The sequence below is a fragment of the Macaca fascicularis genome, chromosome 4 (assembly GCF_037993035.2).
Source record: "Macaca fascicularis isolate 582-1 chromosome 4, T2T-MFA8v1.1".
Taxonomy (NCBI): Eukaryota; Metazoa; Chordata; class Mammalia; order Primates; family Cercopithecidae; genus Macaca; species Macaca fascicularis.
Window position 1 is genome coordinate 155,789,262 of NC_088378.1, and position 27,753 is coordinate 155,817,014.

The 27,753-nt window shown below is 40.3% G+C and overlaps 1 protein-coding gene across 1 annotated transcript; it reads right to left on the bottom strand.

Annotated features, from left to right (window-relative positions):
• STMND1 (stathmin domain containing 1) lies at positions 1-27,753 on the bottom strand. The gene is made up of 5 exons (XM_005553967.4): positions 27,512-27,753; positions 16,637-16,814; positions 10,326-10,477; positions 1,831-1,962; positions 1-782 (listed from the first exon to the last, which is right to left on the bottom strand). The coding sequence occupies exons 1-5, from the start codon at positions 27,590-27,592 to the stop codon at positions 495-497; spliced, it is 831 nt and encodes a 276-aa protein (XP_005554024.3). The 5' UTR covers positions 27,593-27,753; the 3' UTR covers positions 1-494.

A 27,753-nucleotide genomic window follows, 5' to 3' on the forward strand; every position in this document is an offset into this window, starting at 1 on the left:
TTCAAGACGTTGCTTTATTCCTTCACAACACGGAGAAAAAAATTTATAAAACCATAGACATACAGCATAAAAAACATACAAACCATTAAAATACTTAATACAAATCCATGCAATTTGTCTTAAAGGACCAGCAGAAGATGGACCCCGCCACAAGGCAGGAGTAAACAGGAAGGATTTCATTTGGCACGAACTTATTCATGTAAGCTGAAGGCACTTATAAATTAAAGACATCTCCATAATGTTTGAAGCCACACAAAGGAGAGTGCCAAATATCTATGCTGGTCAAGTCTCCCCCTCGCTCATTTTTTTAAAGCTAGCATAGCTACTTAATTTACTCAACTGATCTTCAGCCTGTGCAACCCACATAATCATCCTTAAGCCCAAGGCAGAAATCCCAGTGGAATGAGGTCAGTCAGTCAAAGAATATGAGACATACTACAAATGTCACAAATGGGGAGAATGGATGCTTTCTTATGAAATTCACAAAAAATGGCTTAGTAGACTATGTCATCTTCTTGGTTGTAGGACATGTCTGACTCCACGACCCCAAAACTTTCATCACTTTCATTTCTATCAATCAAGGTTGCATCACTTTTACTCTTTTTCCTCTTCAATGGTTTTCCTCCCTGCAGGTCAGATGGTTCAAATCCAGCAGATCTCACCCTTTGAAGTCCTTTGGCAAATGCAACCTCAGCCCCACCTAGTTCAGCTGAATCTGAATGATTGGCTGAAGGCAAAAGTCGGTCACTCCGTAACCTTTTTCTTATTTCTTCTTCTTTGGTCTGAAATGCAGTATTAAAGAATGAAAAAGAGCCTGAATAACTTTCTACAAGTTGTGATTGATGTTGCTTGTATTGAACATTCATGGCTTCTCTATGTCATTATTCAGTCATATAACAAACATTTGTTGAGAAACTCTTGTTGAAGAAGGCAGACATGGGGCCTGCCCTCATGGAGCTTGGAGTCTGGTCCTTGCTCTCTGATAGGCCAATTAGAGAGCTGGGAAACAAAGGCTGTCAGACCCAGCTGTGAAGGCTGGGTCTGGCCAAGAGCACGTGGAGGGCTATGGGGGCCCTTGGTGAAAATGCAGTAGGAGTAATGCAGCCTGATGCTCTGCAGCGGTTTCTCTCAGTTTAACACCACACCCCAACCCTGCTTCTCCTCCTGCCCCCAGCCTCTATTGAAGTTTCTCTTTTTCCATATGAAGAATGCTCCATACTTCATTTAATTCCAAGAATTGGATGTTGCTTACTTAGGCTATATGGATGCAACTGTAATTTTCACCCAACCTGATTTATTCCTTTACAACAGAAAGGAAATTTTTAAGAAAAAACCACTAAACATATAACATATAATAAAAAGCATAAAGATCATTAAAATCCTAGCTATAGGCCAGGCACAGTGGCTCATGTCTGTGATCCCAACACTTTGGGAGACCAAGGCAGGAGGATCATTTGAGGCCAGGAGTTTAAGACTAGACTGGGCTACATAACGAGACCCCATCTCTAAACAAATTTTTTTTTTTTTTTTTTTAAATCAGCCTCATGTAGTGGTATGGGCCTGTAGTCCTAGCTACTCAGGAGGCTGAGACAGGGGGACCACTTGAGCCTAAAAGTTCAGGGTGGCAGTGAGCTCCAAGCATGCCACTGTACTCCAGTCTGGGCAACACAGTGAGACTGTCTCTTAAAAAAATTAGTAAAATAATAAAAAAAAATACTGATTATAGATCCATGCAATTTGTCTTAAAATTGCTGATAGGAGAGGTCTGGCATGAGATCATTTTAGCAGACAGCGAACTCCTCAAGCCTAGAGCATCTGAGAGCTCAGTACCTTCCTGCGCTCCTCGGCGGCCTCCATCTTCTCCTTGATGTCCTTCATTGTGAAATCCTTCACTTGCTCTCTGATTGTGAGTTTTTTCAGTCTGGCAGGTGGCTTTCTCAATGGCTTCTCAGTTGTGGTCAACTGGAATAAAAACGTTTTGTTTTTACATGAAGAAACAATCATATTCACTGGCAGAGGAGAACGGCAAAATAGAATAAACAATATAAAATGTACATTCTAGGCTGGGTGCAGTGGCTCATGCCTGTAATCCCAGCACTTTGGGAGGCTGAGGTGGGAAGCCTGCTTGAGCCCAGGAGTTCCAAGCCAGCCTGGGCAACATAGTGAAACCTCGTCTCTACAAAAATACAAAAAATTAGCCAGATGTGGTGGTGTGTGCCTGCAGTCCCAGCTACTTGGGAGGCTGAGGGTGGAGGATTGCTTGAGCCCAGGAGCTGGAGGTTGCAGTGAGCCAAGATCACGCCACTGCACTCCAGGCTTGGCAACAGAGTGACACCCTGTCTCAAAATGAATAAATAAATAAATAAATAAATGAATAAAGTCAATTCTAAAAATCTAACTTTTCAGGGGCAGATTTAAAAAACAACAATGTGAAAGTTGGTAACAACAGAATTATAATGATAAGATCTATTCGATGCCTTACAAGCACCAGGCTATTACAAAAAGGCCCTACGAATGCAGGTGTTCTTAGACTGCATAGAAGATGACCCCTTAGAAGGAAAAAATCTTGAGAATGAATATAAGATGAAAAGCAGTGAAGAATGGGGGTGAATTTGTAGTTCAAGGTGAAGAGTTCAACCTGATGATTTTATAATATTCCACAAACTACAAGTTACTTTCATCTGGGGTAGAGAGTAGTTCTCATTGCTTCTGGTTTTGTGGCAGAAAGAGATAATTAACGATTACTGAACAACAACTCTGTGCTGGGCTTTGCTGGAGGAACTTGACAAACATTTTCATGACAGCAAGGGAAAAAAATCTCACTTCATATGATCAACTACCCTTTTAACAGTGCAAAGTGGTAATAATGACTTTCTAATTATAATTTCTAGTTCCAAAATAAGTAAAATTGTCATAAACTATTTATGAAGAAAGTTTCAATGTATATGTTTTTGTTTTAAAAATTGGTTTTAAGATAATATAAATGGATTATAAAAAACATAACTGATACATAAATCATCTCCTTATCCTTTATTTAACCACCTGGCCCCCAATCCCAGTCCTTAGCACGAATCTTTGTAAAGAATTTAGTGTGTGTCTTCTCAGATATCTGCTCTGCACACATATATATACACATATAGATATGTTAAGGATATCTGTAATGTTAAACAAAACCTAAATGGAGTTATACTATACACACTGCTCTGCAATTCACTTTCTTCAATTAACTTAATACGGACATCTTTCTATATAAATATAGATTTATTACAACTGGGTGGGGGGTGGTTAACTCCAAGGCTGCATTACAAAATGAACTGAATATTGTTCTAGATAATTTCTCTAAAGACTTTTTTTTAAAGACAAAGGAGCTATTAATATTCATTGTAATTTCTAAAAGACTGTTTTTCCAGACTATAATGCTGTAGGTACCGACAAAATAAAACAAAGAGAGGCAGTTTAGCGCAGAGTAAAACAAGGTACCAGACCGAGATTTAGTCAGCCCTGGGTTTGAATCCTGGCTGGACTATTGAATGACTTTTTTTGTTTGTTTTTTTTTTTGAGACCGAGTCTCACCCTGTCACCCAGGCTGGAGTACATTGACACGATCTTGGCTCACTGCAACCTCCGCCTCCCAGGTTCAAGCGATTCTCCTACCTTAGCCTTCCAAGTAGCTGGGGTTACAGGTGTGTGCCACCATGCCTGGTTAATTTTTGTATTTTTAGTAGAGACTGGGTTTCACCATGTTGGCCAGGCTGGTCTTGAACTCCTGACCTCAGATGTTCCACCTGCCTCAGCCACCCAAAGTGCTGGGATTACAGGCGTGAGCCACCACGCCCAGCGTGTGCATTGATTCTGTATGGTTCCATAAACTCTGCAATCTATGGTTTCCTCATTTGTAAAATAAGTTTAATAATACATATTTTGGGATTGGTTTTAAAAAAGAAAGAAAAGGATAAAGTAGCCACTCTGCAAATGATAGCTACTTTTCATTCAGTCAAAGCAGTGACTTTTTCCAAAGGCAGAACACAAACTCATAACCAGGACAAAGCGGACAGGGACCGAAGCACAGAGGGGAGGAAGCAGAGCCTGCAGCCCGGGGGGAGACCATCAGGCAGCAGGAACGCCCAGCGTGTAGTGGAGACCCAGGCAGCTCTTCTCTTTGGACTCAATTTTCTCAACTGTGAAGCAGCAAGGGGGTGGAGGCCTATTAAGCTTTCTTTCAGCTCTAAAATCTATGATTCTTAGAAAGTCTTCTAAAGAAAAAACACGTATTGACGTTTTGGCTCCTTTAGACCCATCGGACGGTTTATGCGGTGCAAAGTTTTTCACTACTTGAAAACCGTGGAATGTTTGTCAAAGCAAGTTCCCTCTCCCATCATCATTTTGTATTATTTTTATGACAATTGGCTCTTGAGTTTCCTGCTGGCAAAAACCACCCGCTGGAAAGAGGGAAATACTTGCTTTGGTGGCTCAACTAGAGATACTGTGAAATTAGCAAGAAAATGATTTTTTAGGGATGTTCATGCGTAGAAGGCTAAAAGAAAATTAAGTAGTAATCCAAGATCCACTAAAGAAATGCCAGATTAGGCTATACATAGGAGCCTGAACCTTGACTAAAATTCTGAGATCAGGAGTTCTGAGAGAACTTGAATTTTTCTGTTTTGGTCACCTCTTCCCGTGGCTTAATCCTACAATGATCCTCCCCATAGAGGAAGTTAATCCTACCTGTGCAAGACATGTTCTTTCTTGAGTTCCACATTTTAGGTAAAAAAATAAAAATCATCTAGAAAGATATCTGTATTCTTTACAATTGAATTTTATGAAGTCAGAATTTATCAAATGTTGGCACTTAAAAATGTTAACAATGGGCCGGGCACAGTGGCTCACACTATAATCCCAGCACTTTAGGAGGCTGAGGCAGGCGGATTGCTTGAGTTCAGGAATTCAAGACCAGCCTGGGCAATGTAGTCAGACCCTGTCTCTTTAAAAAAAAAAAAAAAAAACAAAAACAATGATCACCTTATGCTTAGAGAGGTGTTACCAGTGGAAACAACAACAAATTGGCCACAACAAAATCAACCTACAGAAGTTACCAGTTCAATTATTTTCTTAAAGAATACTTTTAGAGGACTGCCAAGTTCAAAATGCTACAATTAGATTAGAGTCCTGTTTCTAGCTACTAACTTGTATATTTTGCTTCTTACATACACTGTGCATTCCTCAGAGCTTTCTTAATTAACTATTGACCTACGGATGAACCTGTCTTCATTTTGTTCCCTTAAGGGAGTCTTGTGGATAGAACAGGCCAGTCCTGCAAAAGATCCTTCATTCTTGTTTTGTCACTGTTAGGCCTCCTGGGGAAGGTCACTCTGATCATTAGCTGGTGTTACTGAGTCCTAACTCAGTCAACTTCCTCCTCCTTAAAAACTCTCTGTGAGGTTCAACAAATAATGTTAGAGACTCTTATGCAATGTGAACAAACCCTCCAACTACACTTCAGGTTCCCAAGTACAGAAGTTGCACAGAGAAGGGAATAAACGTTACCAGACACAGAGGTCAGTAGTGAATTCACAGGGCCTCAGGTAGGGAGACCCATGATGTGCTAAGTGGCAGGGAGAAATGAATTTGGGATAGAAGACGAACTCAATAATACCTATGTGGATAAATGAGAGCCAATCACATTTCTCTAAGGAGGTCTATAGCAATCCATACACATATTGACAGGTGTACATAAAACCAATGTTTGTTTACAATATAGTCACTTAAGTCTCATTACAATGTTTAAAAATACACTGAGAGATTCACTTAACAATCTGATACTTAGCTTCTTAATCTTATATTTCTTACATATCATTTTCACTCTTAATTTTTTTTTTTTTTAGAAATGGCATTTTACCCTGTTGCCCAGACTGGTCTTGAACACCTGGACTCAAGGGACACTCCCAGCTTAGCCTCCTAAAGCACTAGGATTACAAATGTGAGCCTAGCACATTTAATCCCCCCTTTTTTTTTTTTTTTTAAATTGGGTTTTTTGTTTGACAGGGTCTCGCTCTTTCACCCAGGCTGGAGTGCAGTGGTACAATCAAGGCTCATTGCAGCCTTGACCTTCTAGGCTCAAGTGATCCTCCAGCCTCAGCCTCCTAAGTAGCTGGAACTACAGGTGCACACCACCATGCCCAGCTAATTTTTTTTTTTTTTTTTTTAAGAGATGGGTTTTTACCATGTTGCCCAGGTGATCTCAAACTCCTGGGCTCAAGCCATCTGCCTGTCTTGGTCTCCCAAAGTGCTGGGATTACAGGCATGAGCCACCTAGCCCAGCCTGATTTTAACTCTTAAGTAAACATAAACCATTCTAGCATAAACATTCTTGAAAGATGGTTATCCAGAGAGTACTATGAAATTACTGTGGTGTTCACTAGCAAGCTTACAAATAAAATTAAGAAAAAAGACAAAGGGGGCTCTGTGGTGGACACAGATCCTCTCCTTACCTCTAGGGAGAGACTAGCTTATGGGGATGCCCCTGCTTCGGAAGAGGGACCTTCATGAAGGTGAACCCTCAATTTTCAACATCCTTTATTCAATTTCACTCTAAATAACTCAATGAAAGATAATGACCTGGCTAAGAAGCAGCCAGATCTAAGTCTGAAATGCCCTCGTATTTAAATACACTATTGTTCCACATAAGAAGTCTTATTTTTAAATTATTCTCCTTGGCTGCTTGGCTAGTTCAGTTGGTAGAGCATGATACTCAAAGTACTTTTGCATTTATTCAATTTTCCCATAATATTTTATTTAAAAGAATGTTTTCCCCTAGAGCAATGAAAAAATAATATTTACATGTCTGTTAAGATTCACCACATTGTAGTAACTGCTGACATAATATCTTTTTATTGACTATCCCTTTTTTGTTTCCCTTGAATTCTTGTTTTGTTTTTAGCCAGTTTTATCAGCCTGGGTTTGAAAAACTTATTAAATATTAGATATTCAAAGTATTAATATTATTAATGATGAATATTATCTAATAATATTTCCATTCTTAAGACAGTTCCCCTCTCAGTCCTTCAATATTCATTCTCATCTTTTTACATTGGCCTCATAACTCTTCCCAAAATATGCAAGACACCTGGTGTCTGACACACATATGTTCTCAGTTACCCCTGAATTGAAAGAAGTTTTATCTGTGACACAGAAACTGCATCTCTTTTATTTCCTTACGCTTCCTGAGTATAATCTTAGTTCCTATTCCTGAAATGGTATATTTTCAGGAATATTTCAGAATTCTCTTTCACAATGAATAGGGAATCAAGAATGATTTCAAATGCTTTAACCCTTCCCAGCTTTGGTAATGAATTTGGGAGCATTGTGTAGAGTTTTGGTGAAACTTCAGGGCAGTAGTTCTCAACCTGGGCTGCCCATGGGAATCGCCTGGAAGCTTTCAGAAGTGTGAAAGCAGGGCCACACGCCCAGGCTGTGTGGTAGGAAGTGGTACCTAGACACTGGGATGTCTGAAATATCCCGAGGTGACTCCAATGTACCGGCAGGTTAAGGACCACTGGATTAGGCGATAGAACAAGAGAGCTGTGTGTTACTGCCTGGTCTGTTGCAAGACTGGCTTATGCTGGGATATCTTGGCCTAATACCAAAGCCAAAAAAACAAAATTGTGCCATTCCTGAAAGCTGTTACATTTAAATCCTTTTGAGAACATTCCCAACAACCATTCTATGCCTATATAATATGAAAAATAGTCTTCATCTTTGGTTCACTTAATGATGCTATTAAAAGTCCAGCCCATAGTTACTATTTTTTTAAAGGTGCATCTCTTTCACAAGGTAGTTTATATTAATTAACCTTGCAGGCTCCCTTGCGAAGTCTAAGTCAGAACTCATTCATCTCTGGCAATTGAATCACGGAGAACGTTTTAATGTGATTCCTACTGGCGTATGTATGTAGACATCGAAGTGTCTGTAGCATTTTCCTTAAGAAGACATTGTTTAGCTACTGAATGTTTCCACAATCTATCTGCCTCCTCTCAAACTTGCTTTCCTTTTTCTTTTGACACACTTTCTTTTTTTCTGACCCTTACAGACTGACCTACAGCTAGAAAAAAATCTTTCCTCTCCCCTTTGATATTAAAAACCCATCCTTCTTCTAGTACTTTCAAATAAGATAAGGCACTCTAAAATGCCTTGTATCATGATAGCGTTGTGCAAATGTAAATTGTCATTATGTTGGCATTATGTTTTCCATTATATAATCCATTTTTACCTTCCTTTCCGCCCTCCCCCTACCCCCCGACATCCTCTTATTATTGGCAGCCTGATAATGTTATTCACAAGGTTTGGCAATCTCCTTTCCTTTCTCCCAAATACTTTCTGCAGGATTTATTTTCCTTTTTCAAAAGAAAATGCCACTTTGGCTTTTATTCATGAGTTCTCAACATTCCCCATACACAAAGAAGGAAATTAACTTTATTCAAACACTAAGTAACTCAGTCTAGGTGGCAAATTTGATTTAAATAATGAGTTTTTAATTCCTAATGGACTGTTTGCCCTACAACACAGGGATAGGTAACCATTAAGTAGCCTTTGGGTAATTTCTGATCTCTATTTCCACCATTTCCTTTTCTTTCTTTACTTTTTCATTCATTTTTTTTCTCTGGCTTCTTTTCTTTTCTTTTCTTTTTTTTCTCTGGCTTCTTTTCACTGTTATTTCTTTTTTTTTCACTTTTTCTCTTCTGCCTGTACTTTAAGGACTACTCAGAGTGCCTGGGAGCATTGGCTTAAAAAAAAAAAACCAAACAAACAAGAAAACAAAACAAAATAACAGCAACAACTAAGTCTGCTATCTTCTTCACAGGTTTCCACAGAATTTATTTAAAAATTTAGAACTCAGTCAGAGCAGGGCGCAATGGCTCACACCTGTAATCCCAGCACTTTGGGAGGCCGAGGCGGGTGAATCACAATGTCGGGAGTTCGAGACCAGCCTGGCCAAGATGGCAAAACCCCATCTCTACTAAAAATACAAAAATTAGTCAGGCATGGTGGCGGGCACCTGTAATCCCAGTTTCCAGGGAGGCTGAGGAAGAAGAATCGCTTGAACCCAGTAGGCAGAGGTTGCAGTGAGCCAAGATCGCACCACTGTACTCTAGCCTGGGTGACAAAGCAAGACTCCATCTCAAAAAAAAAAAAAAAAAAAAAAAATTAGAACTCTAGACTTTAGCCAAGCTAGTTAAAATCAGAGTAAAAATATTATTCATGCTGAGGAAAAACTATGACAGATTAATCAGGATAAATTAACAAAGAAAAATAATAGTACAGCAATTTCTAGAATTCTATTTAATTCTTCATGTTTGATTTTGGGGTGTGCATATGGATAAATGTACAGCCATATTTGTTTTAGCTTTGGCATTTAGGCCTATTTATTTCTCTTTTAAAGTTTTACTTTATTTTTAATGGACATGGAATTGTATATATTTATAGGGTACAGTATGATGTTTTGATACATGCGTAATGATCAAGTCAGGGTAATTAGCATAGCCATCACCTCAAACACTTGTCGGGCCTATTTTCTTACTGAATAAATCAGATTCAGTTTTACATTTCTAATGCCCTGCACAATGCCTATTACATAGGTAGTGCTCAAGAAAAACATTTGAAAGAATGAAAGTATGTTATTCAGTGGGGCCTATTGTTTCTCAAATTTAGTAAAACCCAATATACATTTTACTGGATCAATTAATCATTAATAATTGGAGCAATTCCTGAGTCCACAAAGAAGGATGGTGTATTAGTCTGTTCTCACATTGCTATAAGGAAATACCTGAGACTGGGTATTTTTCTTTATAAATTACGTTTATTTATAATAACTTTATAAAGAAAAGAGGTTTAATTGATTCACAGTTTTACATGGCTGGGAAGGCCTCAGGAAACTTACAATCATGGTGGAAGGAACCTTTTCACAAGGCGGTAGGAGAGAGAATGCGTGCAAGCAGGGGAAATGCCAGACACTTATAAAACCATCAGATTTCGTGAGACTCACTCACTATCATGAGAACAGCATAAGGGAAACCACTTCATGATTCAATTACCTCCACCTGGTTCCACCCTTGACACCTGAGGATTACAATTCAAGGTGAGATTTGAGTGGGAGCACAGAACCAAACCATATGAGATGGTGTGTGGAGGTGGGGGGGGAATTTAAGGGACTTAAATAAATGCTGTTATCTGTATTGTAACTTGCATATGCTGGAAATAATGACTCATGATCCATCATATTCTGTTGCTAATTTTAACTATAAGCTAATGTTAATTACAAAATTACTTGCCGTGACATCATATGATTCTCCATTTCTAAATACTTTGCTGTGGCTTTGTATAATTCCTTGAACAATTAGTTCCTCCAGGATATCTGATGACTTCTGTCGCTCTCGACTGTCTAGGGGTTGGGGTTTATTGATTAATCCATTGGTTACTAGATCTTCCAAAAAAGAGGAGAAGAACAAAGAAAGCAAAATTTAAGAATCAAGGTTTTTTCAATCAAATGCTAAATGGATGCCTTACAAACCATGCTGCTTAATTAGATCTTAGCTTCAACACTTAATATATTTCTATTATAAGTCTTTGTAATCCTTCGAAGTTCATATTCTTCATGTTCTTTTTTTTTTTTTTTTTTTTTTTGAGACGGAGTCTCGCTCTGTCGCCCAGGCTGGAGTGCAGTGGCCGGATCTCAGCTCACTGCAAGCTCCGCCTCCCGGGTTCGGGCCATTCTCCTGTCTCAGCCTCCTGAGTAGCTGGGACTACAGGCGCCCGCCACCTCGCCTGGCTAGTTTTTTCTATTTTTTAGTAGAGACGGGGTTTCACCGTGTTAGCCAGGATGGTCTCGATCTCCTGACCTAGTGATCCGCCCGTCTCGGCCTCCCAAAGTGCTGGGATTACAGGCTTGAGCCACCGCGCCCGGCCAGATTCTTCATGTTCTTACAGAGGATACACATCAACATAATATACTGTTTACTTAGCAGACCACATATTAAGATAACAAAAAGCCGTTCTGTGTGCTGCTGTGGACTGCCTCTTTGTGGTAACAACACTTACACACTTGGGTACGACGACGTTGGTTTGCTCGAGTAATTATGAAGCTAAACCACAGCTAAGAATCAGATATTCTTTTGGTGATTCTTTGAGTTGTGGTTTGGTTTCCATGCTTTGTATACAAAGGATAAACAGCGTGATGTTGCCAAGAGACTTCTAGTTCTGCAACCCTAAGTTTATAATTACGCCATCTACTAAGTCTACATAAGTAAAAGTGTGCCGTTTTGAAAAGAGTCTTTGAACCAAATCAGAATTGGAGTTAGAGTGATATCAGCTAAATTTTTATTCATGATTCTAAATATAAGCACTGAAACAGTTTATGGGGGAGTCTTTATAAGCTGCACTAATGAGAGAGGCTCCCCCATCACAAATCATCCAATTACATAAACAAGCAAATAAGCAGCCACGGTTATGCCATCACATTATAAAACAAACGGCGCTGGCCTGTTGGGCCAAAGACAGTTTTGCTTTTCCTGTCTGTAACAGTGCAATAGGAAGTCCTAAGAAGTGAGCTATCTTCTATGCTGTCATCATCAGGAAGTCCTGATGTAACCAAGTCCATTCCATTTAGTGGATGGCATTTTCCCATAAAAAAATTCTTTCTTTTTTTTCTTTTTTTTTTTTTTTTTTGAGACGGAGTCTCGCTCTGTCGCCCAGGCTGGAGTGCAGTGGCGTGATCTCGGCTCACTGCAAGCTCCGCCTCCCGGGTTCCCGGCATTCTCCTGCCTCAGCCTCCCCAGTAGCTGGGACTACAGGCGCCCGCCACCTAGCCCGGCTAGTTTTTTCTATTTTTTAGTAGAGACGGGGTTTCACCGTGTTAGCCAGGATGGTCTCGATCTCCTGACCTCGTGATTCGTCCGTCTCGGCCTCCCAAAGTGCTGGGATTACAGGCTTGAGCCACCGTGCCCGGCCTCTTTTTTTTCTTTTTGAGATTAAGTTTCACTCTTATCACTCAGGCTGGAGTGCAATGGCGAGATCTCAGCTCACTGCAACCTCCTCCTCCTGGGTTCAAGCGATTCTCTTGCCTCAGCCTCCCAAGTAGCTGGACTACAGGTGTGTGCCACCATGCCTAATTTTTGTATTTTTAGTAGAGATGGGATTTCACCATGTTGGACAGGCTGGTCTCAAACTCCTGACCTCAGGTGGTCTGCCCACCTCAGCCGCCTGAAGAGCTGGGATTACAGGCATGAGCCACCTTGCCCGGCGAAAATTTCTAATCTCAGTGGTTAGCAGTGAGACCTTTCATGAATTTGTGCTGGGAAGATAGAAAACACACACACACACACACACACACACACACACACACACACACACTCACACACACTAATCAGATGTCTCTCACTTCAGCATATTAACCTCTCCGGTATAAGAGATTTCTAGGATTGGCCACTGCAAGTAACTCCAACAGTTTTCCTCCTGTCAATATCTGTCTAGTGCTGTTTTTTCTACTCTTGCAAGTGTTTGAAATAGAGCTGCTTCTGATTTTAAAGTGCTCTGTACAGATTTTGGCACGGGGTAGTAAAACATGTCAGATGGGGAGGTCAACTAGAAACTTGAAACAATGGAGAAGATTTCAATGAAAAGGTCAGAAGTGAATCCCCTTCAAGGAATTGGAATGATTTTTTTGGTTAGAAGGTGGCCTTGTTTGGAAGGGTCAAAATAATAATAATGATCATTTACTGAGCACTTAGGCACCTGCACTATACTAAGTACTTGACACACTGTATGACATCAAATGTAAACATCAACTCAGAGTGCTATTATTATCCCTATTTTAGAAATAAACACTGATGTGAGAGAAGCTAATTAACTTACCATGGTGACACAGGTAGCATGTGTGTTACACAGGGCTAAATCTAAGTCTGCTTGGCTCCAACCTTCACTCTCTCAACTGTCCCAGTGTTCTCCCAAATACGTCATGTAAGCAGCTCCACTGTCAGTGGTTCATTTCTCTCCCAGGATGTTTCTAAAAGGAATGTCATGTTTGACATCTGTCGCTAACATAATAAAATCATTGTAACCATTGCGATCCATTCTTTTTGGAGTTCTCTAAAGAATTTGGCTTGATATTTACAGCAGCTAACTTATACAGAGATTCCTGGAATATGTCAGTCATTTCAACAATTTTCATGTTTTCTTGGGACATTGGAGAATATTGGAGATTGTTTAAAAACCATGTTGTGCTTCTTTTGATTATAAAAGTAATAGTTACTGTAGTAAACTTAGAAAATACAGAAACTAGTAAAAGATTAAAAAAAATGCCTATGCTTTCACCACCCAGAGATTACCATTGTTAATATACAAAATTTTATTTTTATAAGTTCGACATCATACTGAACATACAGTTTCATTTCTTATCTAGCTAATATTTATATGAGCATTTTCTGATGTCACTGGAAACTCTTCATAAGCATAAGTGTAAAAAGTGAAATTATACAAGAAAACGCGGGTGAATTCATCTTTAACCTTGGTGTAGGGAAAGGCTTTCTAACTGTGACTCAAAATCCAAGTTGAATTTTAAACATTTATAAATGTTACTAGATTAAAAATGACTTTTGCAAAACAAAACTCCCCATAAACATAACGAGTTGAGTATAGATATAATGTACCTCCTAATTTTATGTATTAAGAAAGACACAATATCATTTTTGGTATTCTTGCTAAAATTGTGTAACCCTGGCTCATGCCTGTAATCCCAGCACTTTGGGAGGCCAAGGCAGGTGGATCACTTGAGGTTAGGAGTTCAAGATCAGCCTGGCTAACATGGTGAAACTCTGTCTCTACTAAAAACAAACAAACAACAAACAAACAAAAAACCTGAGTGTGGTGGCGGGCACCTATAATCCCAGCTAGTTGACAGGCTGAGGCAGACAGAATTGCTTGACTCTGGGAGGCGGAGGTTGCAGTGAGCTGAGATTGCGCCACTCCAGCGCAATTGTACTATAGCCTGGGTGACAGAACTGTACTCCAGCCTGGGTGACAGAACGAGACTCTGTCTCCAAAAAAAAAAAATGCGTAACCCAAATCCAATCAGGAGGAAAGCTCAAACAAACCCAAATTGATAAACATTCTGCAAAATAAATGTTTTATACTTTTCAAATATATCAAGTTCATAAAAGACTAAGAAAAACTGAGGAGTTGTTCAGATTAAAAAAGACTAAAGACCATAGATGACTAAATTAAAAATGTGATCCTGGATTAGATAGATCCTGCATCAGAAATTCATTTATAAAGAATAGTTGTGAGACAATTGACCAAATTTTAATATGATCTATAGATGAGATAACAGTACTACATCAGAGGTAATTTCCTGGCTGGGCATGGTGGCTCATGCCTGTAATCCCAGCACTCGGAGAGGCTGAAGCGGGCAGATCACCTGAGGTCAGGAGTTTGAGACCAGACTGATCAATCTGATGAAACCTCATCTCTACTAAAAATACAAAAATTAGGCAGGCATGGTGGCGGGCGCCTGTAATCTCAGCTACTCGGGAGGCTGAGGCAGGAGAATCGCTTGAACCTGGGAGGCGGAGGTTGCAGTGAGCTGAGATCGCGTCATTGCCCTCCAGCCTGGGCAACAAGAGCGAAACTCTGTCTCTTAAAAAAAAAAAAAAAAAAAAAGGGTAATTTCCCAATTTTGATCCTTGTACAGAGATTACGCAAAGAGTGTCCTTGTTTTTAGGAAATACGCAGCGGAGTATGTGAAAGCAAAGTGCCATTATGTCTAACTTATTAACAGAAAAAAATCTACTTGTATAAGGAGGATATGATAATGCAGTGTGGCAGAAGGTTAACATTTGGGGAATCTGAGTGAAAGAATATAGGTGTTCTTTGTTTTTTGCACCTTTTCTTGACTCTGAAAATATACAAAATAAATATTTTAAAAAAGGAAACACTTGGGGAATGTTAGTGTTAAACTTGATGGTCTTAAGAAATATCCTCTGCAGGGCCAGGTGCAGTGGCTCATGCCTGTAATCCCCACACTTTGGGAGGCTGAGGGGGGTGTGTATCACTTGAGGTCAGGAGTTCGAGACCAGCCTGGCCAACATGGTGAAACCCTGTCTCTACTAAAAATACAAAAATTAGCCAGGCGTGATGGCGTATGCCTGTAATCCCAGCTACTCAGAAGGCTGAGGCAGGAGTACTGCTTGAACCTGGGAGGTGGAAGTTGCAGTGAGCTGAGATTGCACCACTGCACTCCAGCCCGGGTGACAGAGCAAGACTCTGTCTCAAAAAGAGAAGTATACTCTGCAGATTTGAAGAGCAGAGACACAACGAGGAGGATGCCAAGGGCTGAGACAGAGAGAGGAAACTGGGCAGAGGACAAATAGGAAGTTCAGGGTACTAGGTCCTACTCACTCTGTGGTAAGATGCTTCCTGAGGACTCCTTGATGCTGCATTTTAGAAACATCTGCTTTGGTGGCTGACTTCCTCCCTAGCTGTTCTCTCTCAACACCTTTCTGCTTACCTGTCACCCTCTTCATGCCATCTTTAACATTGTACATACACCTGGCAGCACTGACTGTCCTGGGTCACCAGGTCCCTGTGTGCCTGACACTCTGCAGTCTGTGACCAACGTTGATATTTAGCATTCATGTTGCTGTCTAGAGGGAAGTTGCATCAACAAAATCATTGGAAAGAAAAAAGATGTATTTGTCAACCTAACACATAGAAGGCAGGGAGAGGCCGTTCCTGTGCTGCATTCCTCAACCTCCTAGTCATTCTAAGAGGTCACGCTGACTACATCAGAACAGCAAGGGGAGGGCGAATAGAAAATCTGTGATAACCTGAGTGTGCCAGGAAAGTTCAAGAAATAGAATCGCATGTATGAACCCATCTGTTTTCCAATCCCAACTTGTACCTAGAGAAGAAACAACAGTGGTGGGGAGCAAAAGTCTTCCCCCCTGAAATAAAAAGAGTACTTTTCCTTGAGGGCTGTGAAGTTCAATATGTTTCAAAGGCTGACCGAATATAAATAAGATGACTTAAATCGACACCAGGCGGTAATTCATGTTGAGGGAAAACACAATACAGGAAAACCCACAAATAGTTTCTAAATAGCACAAGTCAGTCATAACTACCTCTTTCACATTTCTGAAAGATTCTTTTGTTGTATATTTGCTGATACTTTGGATGCAGAAAGACAGGGAAAACAGTTTATTGTAGGTTTTATTTATTTGTGTAAATGTAGAACTTTCCCTTGGAAAGATATTATCATCGTGGGAGTTTAAATTCCTTGGAACTGTGCAAGTCCCATTCCTAAAGTCTGGCCTTAACTCCCAATAAAGCCTCTTAGTTTATTTATTTATTTATTTTTTAAAGATGGTCTTAATTACTTCATCGACAAGAAGATTAATGCTTAGCATTAGTGACTCACGTAATGAAGGCCTAAGGCTAAATTCTAATGTTTCAGAGATAAAAACATTGCCATTTAACATACTTCATGGCCCAGAAAGCAATGATAAAAGGACCACCAAGTAAACCTTGTAGACGTATTTAGAGAAACAGTATTTTGTGAAGGTCTACATGAATGGGGGCAGAGGGAGGTTACCTGAATTTCCTCGTCTGTTTCTTTCACTAGGAGATGGAGAATTTTCTGAAATGGTTCCAGGTAAGCTTCCCATCTGGACTTGTTCCAGGCCTTCTGCAGTGTCCACAGTATTCTTGGTCAGAGCAGCTTCCATCTGGGGGCTGCAGTTTTCCCCACTATGAGGCACACCGACATCAGCCTGTGAAAAGGGAACAGCTTTGTTAGAATCAAGATTTCTCGGTAAATTAAAACAATGTTGCAGGGTCTGCTTTGTGAATATTTAGCCAGCTAGTATCTGTGGCGGGCTCTATAGTACCCAGAAAGCCATAGATCAGGGGTCCCCAGCCCCCCGGGCCACATACCTGTACTGGTCCGTGGCCTGTTAGGAGCCGGACTGCAGAGCAGGAGGTGAGGAGTGGGCTAGCCAGCGAAGCTTCATCTTTATTTACAGCTGCTCCTCATCACTCACATTACCCCCAGAGCTCTGCCTCCTGTCAGATCAGCAGTGGCATTAGATTCTCATTAGGAGCACAAACCCTGTTGTGAACTGCACAACTGCGAGGGATCTAGGTTGCGTACTCCTTTTAAGAATCGAATGCGGCCGGGCGCAGTGGTTCACGCTTGTTATCCCAGCACTTTGCGAGGCCGAGGCGGGCGGATCACCTGAGGTCAGGAGTTTGAGACCAGCCTGCCCAACGTGGTGAAATCCTGTCTCTACTAAAAATACAAAAAAATTAGCCAGGCATGGTGGTGGGCACCCGTAATCTGAGCTACTAGGGAGGCTTAGGCAGGAGAATTGCTTGAACCCAGGAGGTGGAGGTTGCAGTGAGCCGAGATTGCACCACTGCACTCCAGTTTGGGCCACAAGAGTGAAACTCTGTCTCAAAAAAAAAAAAAAAAAAAAGAGTCTAATGCCTTATAATCTGTCACTGCTTTCCATTACCCCCAGATGGGACTGTCTAGCAGGAAGACAAGCTCAAGGCTCCCACTAATTCTACATTATGGTGAGTTGTATAATTATTTCATTATATATTACAATGTAATAATAATAGAAATAAAATATACAATAGATGTAATGCCGTTGAGTTGTCCTGAAACCATCCCCCCAACCCTAGTCCATGGAAAAACTGTCTTCCACAAAACTGGTCCCTGGTGTCAAAGAGGTTGGCAACTACTGTTTTAAGCCACTAAACTTGTGTGAATTGGCTATAGCAGCAATAGAAAACGAATATAGTATCTAATAGGCATCTACCAGGTAAAAGCTACTATGCTGAGCATTCTGGAGGATACCAAGATAGACAAGTTCAGCCTTGAGTGTGAGAGTAGAGGTACTACGGCATTAAAACAATTTATAATAATGAAGCTATATTGTTTTTGCTGATTAAAAAAGTAATACAGATTGGATGTGGTGGTTCATGCCTGTAACCCCAGCACTTTGGGAGGTGGGGGAGGGAGGATCACTGGAGCCCAGGAGTTCGAGACCAGCCTGGGTGAGATGGGGAAACCCCATCTCAAAAAAAAAAAAAAAAAAAAAAAAAGTGATGCTGACTTAGATTTATTGTAAAAAATAAAATAATATAAAAGAGAATTGCAATGGTTAGTTTTATGTGTCAACTGGGCTAGGCTATAGTAGCCAGTTATTCTGTCAAACACAAATCTTAGTGGTACTGTAAATGTAGTTTGTAGATGTGGTTAATATATGTAATCAATTGACTGTAAGTAAAGGAGATTACCCTTGATAATCTGGGTAGGTCTCATCCAGTCAATTGAAAGGCTTCAAGAGTAGAACTGAGGTCTTCCTGAGGAAGAAGAAATCTGCCTGTGAAATGTAGCTTCAACTCCAGCCTGTTCTTTTCGACTGCCTGCCCTATCCTATGGATTTTGATTTTCCTAGCCAGCCTTCATGACTGTATCAGCCAGTTCCTTACAATTTACCTATCTACCTGTCTATCTATCTGTCTATCCTACTGGTTCTTTCCCTCTGGTAGAACCTTGATTGATAGAGAAACACAGTAGAAAGTAATAATATCTTCTAGAGAGAAGCACTACTAACATTTTAGTATATCATTGCCCAGATGTATTTGCTCACATAACCTTTAAAAATACATTGGAACTGGCCAATAAGCACACGAGAAGATGTTCAACATTATTAATCAGTAGGAGAATGCAAATCAAAACCACAGTGAGATACCCCTTCATATCCCCTAGGATAACTATAATGAAAATGACACATAATAACAAGTGTTGGTGAGGATGTGGAGAAATTGGAACCCTCATATATTGCTGGACAAATGTGAAATGGTGCAGCACTTTAGAAAACACTTTGAGAGCTCTTCACAAAGTGAAACATAGAGTTACCACGTGACCCAGAAATTTCACCCCAAGTATGTACCCAAGCAAAATAAAAACATCTGTTCTTGCAAAAACTTGCACACAAATATTCACAATTATTACTTATAATACCCCAAAAGTGGAAACAACTTAAGTGTCCATCAGCTGATGAACGTATAAATAAAATGCGGTACAGTCATCCAAAGGAATATTATTCGGCAAGAAAAAGAAATTAAACACTGACATATGTTTCAACATAGATGACACTTGGAAACATTATGCTAAGTGAAAAAAGCCAATCACAGAGGCCATTCATATTGAGAATAGGCAAATTTATAGAAACAGAAAATAGATTTATTGATTGCCTGTGCGGGGGGAATGAGGATTGACTATTAATGGGTAGTCATTTCTTTGCGGAGGGCAAAATGTTCTAAAATTAGATTGTGGTAATGGCTGTTAATTGTACATTTTAAATGGATGCTATGGTTTGAATGTGTCCCTTTCAAATTCAGGTGTTACCAATGTGATAATATTAAGAGGTGGGACCTTCAAGAGCTGATTAGGCCATGTGGGATCCTCCCTCATTAAGGGGATTAAGGTGTTATAAAGAGGAGCTTCACACAGATTTAGTTAACTTGCTCTGCTTTTCTGCCATGTGAGGACACAGAAGGGCAGCCCTCACCAGACATTCAAACCTTCCATTGCCTTGATCTTGGACTTCCTATAAAAAGAAATTTCTGTTTTTTATAATTTACCCAGTCCACGGTATTCTGTTATAGCAGCACAAACAGACTAAGAGAGGAGGTGAATCATGTGAATTACATTTTAATAAAGCTGTTTTAAAAATAAAATGAAAAGAATTATATATTAAACGATATTATATTTCTGTAACCTGCTCAACAATATGTAAGAAACATTTACCTATATCAACATACATAGGCCTACCTCATTCTATTTAGTGATAAGGAGTAGCTACTTATCTGACGATGGCATTGGAGCTCATTATGTAACTATGCCACAATGTATTTAGCCAAGTCCTACTGAAGGACATGTAGGTGTTTCTAACTTTTCAATAATATAAACTGTGTTGGAATAATACATGTGAATATACATCACTGTGAACCCATGAACCCATCCAATCATTCCATGAGAATAAATTCCTGCATGTGGATATGTTGGGTCTAAGGATATGCACATTTTATATTAATATATGTTTCCAGAAGGTTCTCCATAAATATTGCACTAATTTATAATCCCACCTTCTCCTTTCAAGGGTGTCTGTTTCTTCAAACCACAGTTCCATTGCTTGTAAATAGGTCAAAACAAAGCACAAAAATGGTCTCTCGGTGATTTAGTAAAAATCATTGATGACAAAATGCTGGTCCATGTTATATTTTTCACAGTTCCACAGCAAAATAAGAACAATGTAATAAGTTTTTCACAAAGCTGAATTAATTCAATTTAAAGAACTGTCATTTATTTTTAGAGTAAGTAAATTTTAAATGTCAATGTGTTCAGAAAGACTTTTATCGTATCTCCCTTGACTACCATGTCTTCTCTCTCCAGGTGCTGGCCCTCTTTCATTGCAAGTTTCCCACTTCTCATTTCAATGGATGTTATCAACGTCTTCTCCATCTAAGACACACATACCAGAGGAAGTCTCCTCAGTGTCTCCAGAAGCGATTAAGAACACAAAGAACACATGCATCTTCCACTCGGTAATGTCTTCCCAGGATTCTTTTAATTTCTTTTTTTTTTTTTCTTTTTCTTATTTTTTTTTTGAGACAGCGTCTTGTTCTATCACCCAGACTTGAGTGCAGTGGTGTGATCTCAGCTCTACTAAAAAATACAAAAAAAACCTAGCCGGACGAGGTGGCAGGTGCCTGTAGTCCCAGCTACTCAGGAGGCTAAGGCAGGAGAATGGCGTAAACCTGGGAGGTGGAGCCTGCAGTGAGCCAAGATTGCACCACTGCACTCCAGCTTGGGCGACAGAGCAAGACTCCATCTCAAAAAAAAAAAAAAAAAAAAAAAAAAAGAAAAATGAATTAAAAATAAGGCCTTGTCATGAAACTTTTGATAAAAATGAATTAAAAATAAGGCCTTGTCATGAAACTTTTGGTACTTTCACAGTAAAAGTCATACAAATTTAAAAAAAATATACAAGCATGTTTAACCACTTTCTGGAATTACTCTAACGTTTGAAGTTCCTCAGAGGCTAAGTAGAAATCGCAGTGGCTAGGTTATGGTGGTGTCTGTCACGATCAGGTTTTCATAATTCAGTTAGGGATTCTTGCATGCTTGTAGCGGGACTTAACATAGCTCCTTATCACTGTGTTTACACAGCTAAACCAATATCAGTTCCTTGTGTTGAGAGTTAATTATTTCTGTGTCTCAGGGCTACATAGGAAATAATAAAAAACCAACCAAACAAACAAGAAAGTAATCGAAAACTTAGTGGACATGAGATTGGAATTGGCACAAGGAGAAAGCCTAAAAGCAATGATGTGCTTTTCTCTGTCTCCATCTATCTGTCCTTCTTCATGGACAGTTACTGCCCATCCTGTCCCTGTAGAGTAAGCAGAACCAAGAAAGGAGCCTTTACATACAACATATTACATGTAACATATGTGCATATGTTATATATATGTGTGTTATATATGTATATAAAACATATAACAAAAGAAAAGGGGATTGGGAGCCCGAGGCAGGCAGATCACCTGAGGTCAGGAGTTCGAGACTAGCCTGGCCAACGTGGCAAAACCCCATCTCCAATAAAAACACAAAAATTAGCTGAGTGTGGCTGTAGGCACCTGTAATCCCAGCCACTCAGGAAGCTGAGGCAGGAGAATCACTTGAACTCGAGAGGCGGAGGTTGTGGTGAGCCGAGATTGCACCACTGCACTCCAGTCTGGGCCACAGCGAGACTCCATCTCCATCTCGAGAAAAATAAAAAAAAGAAAAGAAAAGAAAAGAAAGGAGACCCTATCTGATGCTCACAGTTCATGCTAAAGGTAAAGATGCACATCATGTAAGTCATGTTGAACACTGTTTTCCTTCTTTCCAAATAAACTACTAAAAGCCAGTATCTGCGGTGACAGTAAGACAAGTATTTTCACAAGTTTATTTTGGTTTGCAGATCCATCATTTTTTGATCCTAGAGAAGCACTGAGTTACAAACAGGGTCTAGTTTTGTCATTTAACATTTCCAAGTGGAGACTCTTGGAAGACTCTTGGACTTTTTCCAAATGGAAAAATTTAATGATTTAACAATAGTAACAACAACAACAACAATAGCAAAATGCCTACACTGGAATTGAGAGCGAATCTGAGTATTTTCAGTCTAAACGATGGCTTTTCACAAAGACTTTCTGTACATTACAACTTGGCATAGATTTAAATACCACAACCTCAGTGACCTCACAATTGTGTTATCAAAGCTACTATAACTACTTGGATTTGGAATCCAGGCCTTAGCAAGGATCTCTACCCATCTGTTCTTATTTAGAGACAGTCTGCCTTTGAGCTCTGCTGGTGACCAAAACCTAAATTGTAGCAGACAAAACACAGTCTTTTATCACGAAACAACATAAACCAGTCTTCAGTTTCCAGAGCAGAAATTTAAGGTTCTTCTCTTTTGAAAACTCAGAATGTCTTTCAAATATCTTACCCATGTGTAACACATTCTGGAAATTTTAACCCAATTTCATAATGAGTGTAGACTTGAGAACAGACATAGTTTAAAGACCAGACATATTTATAAGTTAATTAGATCTATGTCTCTCAGGGATATAGCAGTGTTCGTATTCTACACATACATGAAGAATTTATATTTTCACACCAATAAGAAGTATACCTACATTAAGCCTTGGTAACATGGCGAAACTCATCTCTACAAAACATCAAAAATTAGCCAGGTGTGGTGGCTCATGCTTGTATTCCCAGCTACTCAGCAGGCTGAGGTGAGAGGATCTCTTGAGCCAGGGGAGACTGAGGCTGCATAGAGCCGTGATTGCACCACTGCACTTCAACTTGGGTGACACAGTGAGACCCTGTCTCAGAAGAAGAAGGAAGAAGGAATAAGGAAGAAAAAGAAAAGAAGTGTATCTGCATTATTATACAGGTAATGATACTTGGGGAGGGGATGGGATTGTGAGTGGAATGCTCTATTTTTTCCTTGGGGGTACAGATTCAATGTGTTTCTACATTTTATGAACTTTATTTTATACCTCAGTATCTTGGGGATAACATTTTTTTTAATCAATTTTAGGTAGAATTAAAAAGTTGTGAATTATAAGCTAACAGCTATGCACAGAAATCATCAGCATTCCAAATAAGGTACTGCTTTAACTATGGACAGGTGTTTTTTGTTTGTTTGTTTGTTGTGTGTTTTTGTTTATTTGTTTTTTGGTATGGATGTACTACATTTATTCTATAGCTTTTGGGAAACATATTTACCAAACAGCTTGAAGGGAATAATTTGTCAAGGCACCCTGGAGTTAAAACCTTCTTAAGTCAAATTGTTGGCAGATGCATTTTGTGAATATATTTGTCTATAGACATATAGGAAGAATTTCTTCAAAATTTGATTTTTTTCTAGTTTACCTCTAATAAATGTAATTATAAATAGCAACTATACAAAGAACATTCAGAAATATGATTGCTTAAAAAGTTATATTTTAAGAAGTAATTTACTCCCCTTTACTGACAATCAACTAGAATTTTCTTATCACGTATTTGGAAAAAACTGTGCAGGGTCCTTGGAGACCATCTCTTCCAATCCAGCCACTCCTCTCTTATAACAGGCAAGGAATTTTGGGTTATTCTTATAGATGAATAACATTTCTCCAACTAGGAAGTTTTCCATGCTTTTTCTTATTATTATGCATTATTTTATTACTGTATCTTCTCACCACTTTAGACTAAAGTAAAAGTGAAGGGGAAGTCTATATATAGGTTTCAAGAAATTTGACTTAGAATATTTTAAAGTGGTGTTACTAAGAAACATAAATATTTCATGCAAGCAAACATGTTCATTTCATTTTAAAGACACTGCTGAACTACTGCACCCTAAGCCTTATGCATTTATGAAAGCTGTGGAAGAAATTATTATCATTCCAATAGCTATAGAGTGTTTAATTAATGATAATCATACCTTTCCCAGATCAGATTTCCAAAGTCAAGTGCTTGGGGCTAGGAAAGAAGGTATATGCATGAACTGACTCTCATTCTGTTTTCAGATTATTTTAAAATTGAATTTCCTCCATGCAGACTGTCATTAGTCTAGTTATGCTACTAAGAGACAAGAAGACATTAAGGAATCTTGGAACCAGGAGGGACATGCATTCCCTCAAGAAATATTCATTAGTGCCTGATCAGTATCAGGCAATGTAGTAAGAATTGGAGATACAACGATTAAAAAACAGTGCCTGTCCTCAAGGAGGTAACTGCATAGGATGAAAGGCAAATACAGAAGCAAATAAATATAATAAAATGCTTTGAAATATGATAGTAGAAGGTATAAGATCAACCCTACCAGCATGGTGGCAGAGGTTGGGGTTGGGAGGTCGTGAAGAGCTTCAGGAGGAGTGACCTTGAGTGTCTTGTAAAATGGGTACACATTTATCATGTGACCCAGGAGAGGGAGAAGGAAAAGTCTGGAAGGAGAGGAAACAGTAGGTGCAAAGTCATGGAGCTAGGGACAGAATGGGCCTGGGGAACAAGTCCTAAGGTTTGTCTACGGTGTGAGTGTGGGGAGAGACAAGACTAGAGGAGTTAGCAGAAGTCAGCTCCAGGATGGGCCAAGACAGCATGCGAAGTAAGGATTTAGGTTTATTTTCCTTTCCCTATTCCTTTCCCTTTCCCTTCCCCTTTCCCTTTCCCTTCCTCTTCCTCTTCCTTTCCTTTCCTTTCCTTTTCAGATGGAGTTTTGCTCTTGTTGCCCAGGCTGGAGTGCAGTGCCATGATCTCAGCTCACCCTGCAATCTCCGCCTCCCCGGTTCCAGCTATTCTCCTGCCTGAGCCCCCCGAATAGGTGGGATTACAGGCATGTACCATCACGCCTGGCTAATTTTGTATTTTTAGTAGAGACGGGGTTTCTCCATCTTGGTCAGGCTGGTCTCAATCTCCTGACCTCAGGTGATCCACCCGCCTCAGCCTCCCAAAGTGCTGGGATTACAAGCGTGAGCCACCGCATCCGACCAGGATTTTATTTTATAATAATAATAGAAACAACTTATATCATGCACTTATTCCGAGTCAGCATTAGTATGAGCACTTTATGTATATTGAGTTTATTTAACCCTCACAACAACTCCACAAAATAAGTACAGTCATCCCCAGCATTAGTGGGGGATTGGTTCCAGGACCTCCCTCGGATACCAAAACCCATGGATGTTCAAGTCCTTTATAGAAAATGGTGTAGTATTTGCATATAATCCATGCACATCCTTCCGTATACTTTAAATCACCTGTAGATTATTCATAAATACCTAAAACAATGTTAATGCTATGTAAATAGTTGTTGTACTATATGTTTAAGGCATAATAACAAGGCCAGCAAAATAAATAAAAAATAAAAGAAAGATTTTTGTATGAAAAAGGGGACAAGAACAATGGATTAGCACTTTTAAGTGACATTAATGTATTTGTAGAAAATGGGAGAAAAAAGTATTTCTACATATTAGTCCAAAGTGATCATGAGTTCACCAGGCCAATAGGAGAGGGTAACAGGGAGGGTATCCCAAGAAGAGGGAATGGCACAGGTAAAGGCATAGAGGTGTGAGAAGCCTGGAAGCACTGAGCCCTGAGATTCATTTGGTTTAGCAGACCCAAGAGCCCATGAGTGACAGGTACTGGCAGAAGAGAAGAGAAGAGGATGACATTAGAGGGATAGGATAGATTATAAACTAAAGGGTTTTGCACACGAAGGGAAATTTTTCCCTTGGCAAGATAGGTGGCAGTGTGGAGGAGAAACTTGTTAGGATCCTGGCAGGAGAGGCAGAAAGACCCCATAAAAGGTAATGGGTCTCAGCAGGGTGTGGTGGGTTACAGGTGTAACCTCAGCACTTTGGGAGGCTGAGGCAGGTGGATCACGAGCTCAGGAGTTCAAGACCAGCCTGACCAACATGGAGAAACTCTGTCTGTAATAAAAAATACAAAAATTAGCCGGGCATGGTGGTGCACACCTGTCATCCCAGCTACTTAGGAGGCTGAGGCAGGAGAATTGCTTGAACCTGGGAGGTGGAGGTTGCAGTGAGCTGAGATGGCGCCATTGCACTCCAGCCTGGGTGACAGAGCAAGACTCCGTCTCAAAAAAAAAAAAAAAAAAGAAAAAAAAAAAAAGAAAAAAGAAAAAGTAATGGGTCCCTATACACAGACAGTGGCAGTTTCAGGATGGAAAGCAGAAAACAATGTTAAGATGGGTGGCCATTTGGGCACAGGCTTTCCCCAGGATACCAGGTACTAAGTCTGGAGTTAGCCTTCACTAGATTCTGGTTTGCTTGTTTCAAAATGTACTCCAAGAACCCAACAGATGTGCCCTACATGAAGTAGGTGCTGTAACTGGCACTTAATAGTGTCTTGCACAGTGCCTGCTGAGACCAAGTGTGCGCTCTTTGAACAGTAGCTCCAAAAATGACCTTCCAGCTATAAGTCCCAGTTTGCTGGGCTTCAGCCAGAGTCTTTGGGAAAATGTATTAATAGGGTTCCCTTTCACTCTTAAAAGCATAATTTTGATGACAAATTATATGGTAGCCTTATCTTTGGGTGTATCCCCTGCGAAGTGGACCTCTGAGGGTTGCTAGTGCTGTCTGTGGAATCTGGAGGGTGGCAAGGATGCAAAGAAATCATGGACCTCATTTCTGCCTCAACCAACTCATCCTTTTAGGTCTTGCTCTGGAAAAAATTCCCCATAATGTCTCCAGAATTACAGGGCATGCAACTTTGAGGAATTAGGGAAAAGAGTATTGGAACGAAACTCTTGAAAACTAAATTCTACCTTTGCTGTGCCCCCAAATTAGCTGTGCAGCCTTGGGCAAGTCGCCTGTCTCTCTGGGCCTCATGATCCTCATCTATGAATCGAGAGGACGCAGCCAGATAGGTTCTGAGATCTCTCCCAGCTTTAAGAAACGACCAAAGGGCCTATTTTCCAGAAGCCAATAATATATGGCAGCTCCTAGGGACTCCAACCTTCTCTCGAGAATCACGGTCAACCCTCACTCTGTGCAGAACACACTCCTCATCCCGTTATTCCGTCCCTCTACCCTGGGGCGTGACCGCCTTCGCAATCTCTTTAAACTCCAAAGCCTCTCAAAATTGATCCTATAGCCATATATCTGTATCTATACTATCGATATAGATAATTTTGATATGTATCCATCTATCTGTCTAGTCCTGGTTAAGACAGCAGTTAAACACCGGCTCCCACCTGTTAACTAGGCTAGCTGTGGACCTCGACCCACCCTGCTCCAGCCAACTCTTGTCGCCCCCAAGCGTGGGAATCGCGAGACCTCCCAGCCAAAAGGCTTTATGTCTGTCTGTCTGTTTGTTTATTTATTTATTTATTACCTTGACTCCCTCTTTCCAAACCTTCTCGTGCGCGGGGACACGTCTCCGGTCTTCAGTAGGCTGGGAAGGTCCGCAGCCCATGCTGCGCGCGCGCGCGCTCCTCCTCCACAGGCTTGGCTACTGTGCGCCCCCGCGATCGTTCCCTACCGCGCTCAGGCGCCGGTGGTCCCGCGCTCCTGCGCCCCTGCCCCTGCGCTCGGGCCCCACGCGCCTCTCCCACTTGCCGCGCTTAAACCCCGGGC